Below are 8,976 nucleotides of genomic sequence, written 5' to 3'. Positions count from 1 at the left end.
TTTAATTAGGTGATGAGGTTTTTAATTGAAGGGGTAATCAAATCTCATAGTTGTATTTTTAAAAAATGTCAACCAAACACTAATTATGATTTTGATTCTCATTCATGATGTGTAAACCCATGAACCAAACACACCCTAAATTTGATCATCAATAGCTGTGTCTGCTTGGGTTGTTATGCCGTGGACCCAGGTCCACCTTGAGGTGGACCTGGATCTACATTCACATACACTATACTCTACATTCACATACGCTATACTCTACATTCACAATTTGTAAACTTCACATTCACACATTACAGGATTATATATTTAGTAACTATACTCTACATTCACATACATTATACTCTACATTCACAATTTGTAAACTCCACATTCACACATTCAAAACTCTATATTCGCAGGTCCTATATTCCACATTCATAACTTGAGAACTCCACATTCACACATTACAGGGCTACAAGTTGGTAGAACTTCTTAACTCTATTACAGATCCACACATGCATAACTCTACATTCACGATTTCTATACTCCATATTCACAATTTGAAAACTCCACATTCNTTATGATTTAATGAATTAAGTTATTCCGTTCAAAAAAAAACAAAGCATGAATTTAAGTTGGTTGTGATCTAGTACGAATCTTTTTACATTTGAACAACTTATGAAAGAAAATGTTTTAAAAACAACTACCTTTCATTTTATACTTTTCAAATTAAGGAACATTCTCATTTTGAACATAAAATTAATAAGCTTCCAAACACCTTACTAAACAGGTTCTAAGAATTGGGAATAATTCTCACGCAATGCAAAAATCACTACTAGACGTGCATTAATAGTTAACCTTCACAAGATTATGGAATGGAAATTCACAACAAATTAAGGGCGTGTTTAGTTCGCACATGAAAATCAAAATTAGAATGGAATCAAATACTTGATAATGATTTTCAAAAAAAAAAAAAATACTTGATAATCATAATAGGTTTTGGTAAAAGTATTTTGCATGCTTGGTGGTAGGGTGGAATCGGAATGAGTACCAATATTGATGTTTGGTTATATATGACCCTATAATGTGAAAAAAAAATACAAAAAACAAAAATAAAAAATAAAAAATCAAGGCAACTAATCTTAATATGACATCCAAAGCACCAATAAGAAAAAAAAAAATCAAAACAAAAATCTAAAAACATTAATCCAAACTTAAAAATCAGATTACCAGACTCGTTTTTAATTAGGTGATGAGGTTTTTAATTGAAGGGGTAATCAAATCTCATAGTTGTATTTTTAAAAAATGTCAACCAAACACTAATTATGATTTTGATTCTCATTCATGATGTGTAAACCCATGAACCAAACACACCCTAAATTTGATCATCAATAGCTGTGTCTGCTTGGGTTGTTATGCCGTGGACCCAGGTCCACCTTGAGGTGGACCTGGATCTACATTCACATACACTATACTCTACATTCACATACGCTATACTCTACATTCACAATTTGTAAACTTCACATTCACACATTACAGGATTATATATTTAGTAACTATACTCTACATTCACATACATTATACTCTACATTCACAATTTGTAAACTCCACATTCACACATTCAAAACTCTATATTCGCAGGTCCTATATTCCACATTCATAACTTGAGAACTCCACATTCACACATTACAGGGCTACAAGTTGGTAGAACTTCTTAACTCTATTACAGATCCACACATGCATAACTCTACATTCACGATTTCTATACTCTACATTCACACTTTGAAACCTCTACATTCACACATTTTTGGACAACTCTATATTCAGCAATATGTTTACTTAAAAAAAAAAAAGAAAAAAAAAAGAAGACAAAAACGAAGTAATTTTGGACCAGGTCCACAGCATAATTTGCGTGTCTGGGGTCTAGACTCTAGATAGCCCTTTTACGAATTGGAACTAACCCACCAAGCATTGAGGGCCTTACATTTGTAATGAATGTTCCATCATAATTATAATGGATGTTATTAATTCATATAAATGTTAATTATATGCCAAGGACATTGTAATCCAGTGGCATCAAACCCTTCTCGTTATACAGGAGGTGGTGAGTTCGAGCCTCATAATAGAGTTAGTAGTATTCAAAAAAATTAAATTTGGCATAAATAATCAACTCAAAAATAAATAGCATTCAATATAGTAGTAAATAAATCTCATGCGTGGTTTGCGAGTTATTATATAAGAACAAAATTTACCCAATACACACCCTTAAACCGGACTCTATTCTACATGTGGGCTAATAGAAAAGCTTGACATATATATACACATTCAATTCAATATCCACAAATGTCAAGTCATTACTAATAATTGCTTGATACCTTAATATCATATTTAACAAAAGAAGATTATGCTGACCAGAACAAGCTAAGCACTTTACAAGGAGCACAAAAGAGACAACCTGGGCAGCATCTAGAGCATCTCTAGTTGCAAATGCTCGAAGACAAAATTTAGATACTGCAGCAGCTCGAAACATCTTACTTAACTCGTTTCAGAGAACTGATCCGTTTTTGTTGGAATGGGGAACCGGTAGGAGCAGCCAAACCAAGAGCTTGCATTATTTTGATTTTACGTGCGCTTGGTTCTTTAACTGCCTTAACTGAAGTTGTTTCCTGAGAGTGGAGGGGCTACAAATGTGATTTTCAAGCAATATAGAGAACATATATGTTGGGCTCAACCCCTGTTCGATTAGAGACGTGGCGTTGTGACTTACTGAGGGATGTGGTTAAATGGTTAATGTCCACCTACTTACTACCATTTGGTTTTAAGTAGATATGACAACCAGATAGTCAAAGACTTACAGTAGTCACAGGATGAGTGACCCACTAGAAGTAAGCATAGTGTAGCGCTAAGAAAACAAATCAAATAAAATGTATCGGAGTCAAAACTTGTGCACTTACCCGTTTTGGGCTTTTAGTAGGGGTTTTCTTGCTCGTGCTACCTAGTTTCTGCTTGTTTTTCTCTTGCTTGGTCTTCTCTGGACGTAAGTTTGCCTTCTCCTTCACTTTTTGACTTGTAGCCGAAGACTTTCCTGTAGAGGTTTTCGCCTGAAAGTTCATTCTTTAACTGTTATGCAGCATAATATATGATACATTTAAACAAAAGATTTTCTGTTTTCGGTATTCACTTACAGATTTGTTACTTGGCTTCGGTTTCTCCTGAACTTTATCAATTTTCCTTTTCCTGCTTCCACTTTCCTTGTTATTGTCCGAGACTGAATTTCCTTTCCCCGTTTCTTTTGTTGGTTTTTTCCCATCTGATTTGTTATTGTCTGAGACTGAATTTCCTTTCCCCGTTTCTTTTGTTGGTTTTTTCCCATCTGATTTCTTGGAAGACGACCTCAGCTGAATCATAAACAAGTTAAAACAGGCTTACAACAGGTAAACCATCAGAGAAGCAATAAAACTTGAATCATGGCATTTTGTCTATACTCTCGACAATATTACTTCTAATTTCATAAAAACATCATCAATGTGAAAATTTAGGTCAAGCACAGCCTTAGATATTTTAGTCTTCTGGATCTCTCGTATTTCCTNCACAATCATAAATCTACATTCACGATTTCTATACTCTACATTCACACTTTGAAACCTCTACATTCACACATTTTTGGACAACTCTATATTCAGCAATATGTTTACTTAAAAAAAAAAAAGAAAAAAAAAAGAAGACAAAAACGAAGTAATTTTGGACCAGGTCCACAGCATAATTTGCGTGTCTGGGGTCTAGACTCTAGATAGCCCTTTTACGAATTGGAACTAACCCACCAAGCATTGAGGGCCTTACATTTGTAATGAATGTTCCATCATAATTATAATGGATGTTATTAATTCATATAAATGTTAATTATATGCCAAGGACATTGTAATCCAGTGGCATCAAACCCTTCTCGTTATACAGGAGGTGGTGAGTTCGAGCCTCATAATAGAGTTAGTAGTATTCAAAAAAATTAAATTTGGCATAAATAATCAACTCAAAAATAAATAGCATTCAATATAGTAGTAAATAAATCTCATGCGTGGTTTGCGAGTTATTATATAAGAACAAAATTTACCCAATACACACCCTTAAACCGGACTCTATTCTACATGTGGGCTAATAGAAAAGCTTGACATATATATACACATTCAATTCAATATCCACAAATGTCAAGTCATTACTAATAATTGCTTGATACCTTAATATCATATTTAACAAAAGAAGATTATGCTGACCAGAACAAGCTAAGCACTTTACAAGGAGCACAAAAGAGACAACCTGGGCAGCATCTAGAGCATCTCTAGTTGCAAATGCTCGAAGACAAAATTTAGATACTGCAGCAGCTCGAAACATCTTACTTAACTCGTTTCAGAGAACTGATCCGTTTTTGTTGGAATGGGGAACCGGTAGGAGCAGCCAAACCAAGAGCTTGCATTATTTTGATTTTACGTGCGCTTGGTTCTTTAACTGCCTTAACTGAAGTTGTTTCCTGAGAGTGGAGGGGCTACAAATGTGATTTTCAAGCAATATAGAGAACATATATGTTGGGCTCAACCCCTGTTCGATTAGAGACGTGGCGTTGTGACTTACTGAGGGATGTGGTTAAATGGTTAATGTCCACCTACTTACTACCATTTGGTTTTAAGTAGATATGACAACCAGATAGTCAAAGACTTACAGTAGTCACAGGATGAGTGACCCACTAGAAGTAAGCATAGTGTAGCGCTAAGAAAACAAATCAAATAAAATGTATCGGAGTCAAAACTTGTGCACTTACCCGTTTTGGGCTTTTAGTAGGGGTTTTCTTGCTCGTGCTACCTAGTTTCTGCTTGTTTTTCTCTTGCTTGGTCTTCTCTGGACGTAAGTTTGCCTTCTCCTTCACTTTTTGACTTGTAGCCGAAGACTTTCCTGTAGAGGTTTTCGCCTGAAAGTTCATTCTTTAACTGTTATGCAGCATAATATATGATACATTTAAACAAAAGATTTTCTGTTTTCGGTATTCACTTACAGATTTGTTACTTGGCTTCGGTTTCTCCTGAACTTTATCAATTTTCCTTTTCCTGCTTCCACTTTCCTTGTTATTGTCCGAGACTGAATTTCCTTTCCCCGTTTCTTTTGTTGGTTTTTTCCCATCTGATTTGTTATTGTCTGAGACTGAATTTCCTTTCCCCGTTTCTTTTGTTGGTTTTTTCCCATCTGATTTCTTGGAAGACGACCTCAGCTGAATCATAAACAAGTTAAAACAGGCTTACAACAGGTAAACCATCAGAGAAGCAATAAAACTTGAATCATGGCATTTTGTCTATACTCTCGACAATATTACTTCTAATTTCATAAAAACATCATCAATGTGAAAATTTAGGTCAAGCACAGCCTTAGATATTTTAGTCTTCTGGATCTCTCGTATTTCCTTTCAAGGCACCACATTCCAAAGACAACCTTAAAACCCTTTGTTACCACTCATGAGCTATTAGCAAGATTAGCACTATACAACAGAAGTGCCATCAACTTACAGAATTAGAGGACACCATTGCCTGGTCTTTGTTGGCTATTTTTTTGCTTTTGTCTCGAGATGCCTAGACTGCAATTATTACTGCAGGAAGCCAAGAAGCGAGTGGTCAAGATGGACAGAATTTAATGTTAAACTTCATAAACAATTGAAACAAAACATAAACATTTGAACTGCTTAACATTTAGCTAATATTCTCTTAACAGTTGGGTAATACAAAAGTCAGCCAGTTAATAAAATCTATCAACTCTATGCAGAGACACGGAAATTGGAAATTAATGACAAGAAAGTCCTCAAGTTAGCCATCTATGACTGCCATGAATATAAATTTCTAATCAACGCCAGATTTGTTCCTAGAGCTAATATTGTACTCTAGTCGACCCTTCCTGCCAAATGAGGTGGGTTGAAAAAACACAGAATGAGTGAGATAAATGCTCCTCTCAGTCAAACAAAATGGAACAATTCTGGGGGCAACCCCAACCAAGTTGGTTGGGCTGTTGGCTTGATAACCACAAAGTTCCAAGTTCGACTCTCAATGAGAGCAGCCTATTGGACTTCTTGGTTTGGGCTGGTCAGTTATGGACAACCTAGACTGATTTACCTCCTTGTGATCCTTTGCCAGCTAGGGTAACAAGGCGGGGTTTACCCATGCACACCCTCGGGTAGTCGCTGTGGATTTCCCTCGTAGCCCAAAAAAAAAAAAAAAATTGGAACAATTCTAAACAAAGTCAGTCAGAAGGCAATTACCATATCAAGAATCTCCATTTTCCTTTCCCATCTATTATTGACATGCAACACTGTACATGGGGAAAAAATGCCAACTTTTTTCATTTTCAACAGAGCAGAGTTGAATCCTATGATTCCTAGCTATCTTATTGCTTTCATAGCTTTTCATTATACAATATGCTAGACTCTGAAGGTGATTAATGATACAAAATCATAAGCACATTAATTAAACTAATCATTTATAGGAGCATCATTATGGCACTTCTAAATACTTAGTGAGTAATAAAGTTTCTATGTACTATAGCACCATGTGAAGATAGCAAGTGTGCTATCAAAGACCAAAGAAGGAAAATTCATTTCGTGTCAAAATTTTGTAGATAAGCATGATACAAGTTACATTTATCAACTCTCGTAGTATTGCAGCTAAATATTTATAATTAGTCACCATTCTATTACACGGTGCAGCATTCTCCCATGTCTAGCAAAAAAAAAAAAAAATCTTGCAGAAGGCACTTCAACGCACTTGTAAGTTACTAAACAATCCGTAAGCTTCAAAAGATTATGCACAAGAGAAAGCGATTGCGGTGCACACTAAGCATTGCATACAAATGTAAGCAAGGACTTCTACTCACCACAACGTACTATCTCCTTTTTCTTACACAAGCCATATCTAAGTCTACTTTTTTTTTAGTACTACTGACTCTATTACAATGTAGTATCTGTTGAACCCATAACCTCCTATATAGGAGAGCCACTTCATGACACTAGACCACAAGGTCATTGGCGCCATGTCTAAGTCTACAACAAAGCTTAACCCCACAGCAAACCAATGGGTTTCCTCAATTAAGCATTATCAAATGTTCTTGGAAATTTTTTACAATGTTGTATTTTCCCACTACCTGAGGGTGTGCGGTAAACCCTGCGTTGTGACCTTAGTTAGCAAATGATAGGTAAATCAGCCTAAATTGACCATAGCTGACCGGCTAAAATCAAGAAGGCAAATAGGCCAATAGTCCCTTATGGTTACAATGCTAATAACCCGACCAACTTGGCTGGGATAGCTATACTTTGTAAAGTAATATCTTATTCCTTACAAGTTATAATCTCACACCCTATGTATCTTTGGCAAAGTACAAGGAACTTTACAAATCACACAACAGTGTAAAATTTTCCAAGGTTTTTGTACTAAATTTCCAGAATAGTCAATGAGGCATTCGTGATTTAGCAGCAAGTTTTTGAGCCATTAGAAAGTTTAAAACTTGGAGCTCAACTAAAGTCTAAAACCTGCAGCCTGTTTTTGCAAATCAAACCTACATTTTACTCTGAACAGATGATCAGATAAATGCTAATATGCATTTTTTTTTAAATGATGAATTGATAAGTAAAGATGGAAAAGGGGTGACATTTCATCTGCACCGTTTTCCCGACTTAACAAATCATCAAGAAATGAAGCAAAAGCACCAAAGAAATTTCAAAAGAACAGAAAAAATGAAGCAGAGTAATCAAATAACCAGGAAGAGAAGAAGAATGCCCACCAATATGCAGATGGAAAATCAGCTACGAAGCCCACCGAGAAATGAATTGAAGCCTCTCTCTCTCTCTCTTCTTTTTCTTTCCAGAAAACTGAAGTACCTGCTAGCCAAGAATCAAGATCCCATTTCAGTGATGAATTTGTTTGATTGCTGGGCTTCGGTTTGAAGCTTTAAATGCACTTTAATAATGGCGTTCAATGCCAACTTCAGTATGCTCGTAAAGCAATGACTTTAACTGTCCTTTCTATTTTTTTTTTATTTTTTTTTTGGGAAAAGGGTAAAGCTCTCAACTTTATTCAAAAGTGTAATTAGACTCTTGAACTTTGCATTTTTTTTTTTTTTGAAAGAATTGAACTTTGCATTTAAACACTCATACTTGTTAAATTGAGTCAAATAGTATTAAACACTCATACTTATTTATAATTAGTATTACATTTTCTAATATGAATATTACATTTTAGATTAATATTTAATACACTACCGATGTATAGATGCAATATACCTATGAATGAGAAGATGTCACATCATTAAAAAACAAAATCAATACTAATTAAGTCTTTTTTAAAAAATTACCTAAAACTTGTATTTTATTAGAAAATTCTTTTATTTCTAATTAACAAAACATATCTACTCTCCTAAACATATTTATTACTTAAATATTATATATCTAATTTCCTACACATTTTTAATTATTAGATTACATTATTAATTGTTCTCAGTTACATACACTATTATTATTATTTATTTATTAATAATATAATTAAATATTTTACTAAATATAAATTGGATTATATATAATCAAATATTATAATCAACTATGTTTAGGAAAATATTTTATTATATTATTAATAAATATATAACTATAATTAAAATCAACTAATAATTAATAAATGTCAACTCTGTTTAGTAAAATTTTTAATTATATTATTTATAAATTAACAATCATAATTAGAATTAATTGATAAATGTTACGTGAATATGAATAAATCAATGATCATTATTAAAATCGATTAGTAATTCTATTTAGTAAAATATTTAACTATATTATTAATAAATCAACGATTATAACTAAAATCAATTGATAGCTATAAACGACGAGTCTGTTTAAAAAATATTTAATCATATTATTATATAATCAAATATGTTTAGTAAAATATTTAATTATATTATTAATAAATGCATAATCACAAATCA

The 8,976-nt window shown here is 33.6% G+C and overlaps 2 protein-coding genes across 2 annotated transcripts; both read right to left on the bottom strand.

Annotated features, from left to right (window-relative positions):
- Positions 1-2,150: 2,150 nt before the first annotated feature.
- On the bottom strand, positions 2,151-3,404 carry LOC116028013. Its single transcript, XM_031269813.1, has 3 exons — positions 3,168-3,404; positions 2,937-3,083; positions 2,151-2,648 (listed from the first exon to the last, which is right to left on the bottom strand). Exons 1-3 carry the CDS (start codon positions 3,387-3,389, stop codon positions 2,514-2,516), a joined length of 504 nt encoding a protein of 167 aa, XP_031125673.1. The 5' UTR covers positions 3,390-3,404; the 3' UTR covers positions 2,151-2,513.
- Positions 3,405-4,006: 602 nt separating this feature from the next.
- On the bottom strand, positions 4,007-7,920 carry LOC116027988. Its single transcript, XM_031269790.1, has 5 exons — positions 7,786-7,920; positions 5,529-5,608; positions 5,024-5,236; positions 4,793-4,939; positions 4,007-4,504 (listed from the first exon to the last, which is right to left on the bottom strand). The coding sequence occupies exons 2-5, from the start codon at positions 5,544-5,546 to the stop codon at positions 4,370-4,372; spliced, it is 513 nt and encodes a 170-aa protein (XP_031125650.1). The 5' UTR covers positions 5,547-5,608; positions 7,786-7,920; the 3' UTR covers positions 4,007-4,369.
- Positions 7,921-8,976: the final 1,056 nt, after the last annotated feature.

This window comes from Ipomoea triloba, chromosome 8 (genome assembly GCF_003576645.1).
Source record: "Ipomoea triloba cultivar NCNSP0323 chromosome 8, ASM357664v1".
NCBI classification, from domain to species: domain Eukaryota; kingdom Viridiplantae; phylum Streptophyta; class Magnoliopsida; order Solanales; family Convolvulaceae; genus Ipomoea; species Ipomoea triloba.
Note: the sequence above shows the minus strand (reverse complement) of the source record. Positions and strands in the feature narration are given on the sequence as shown.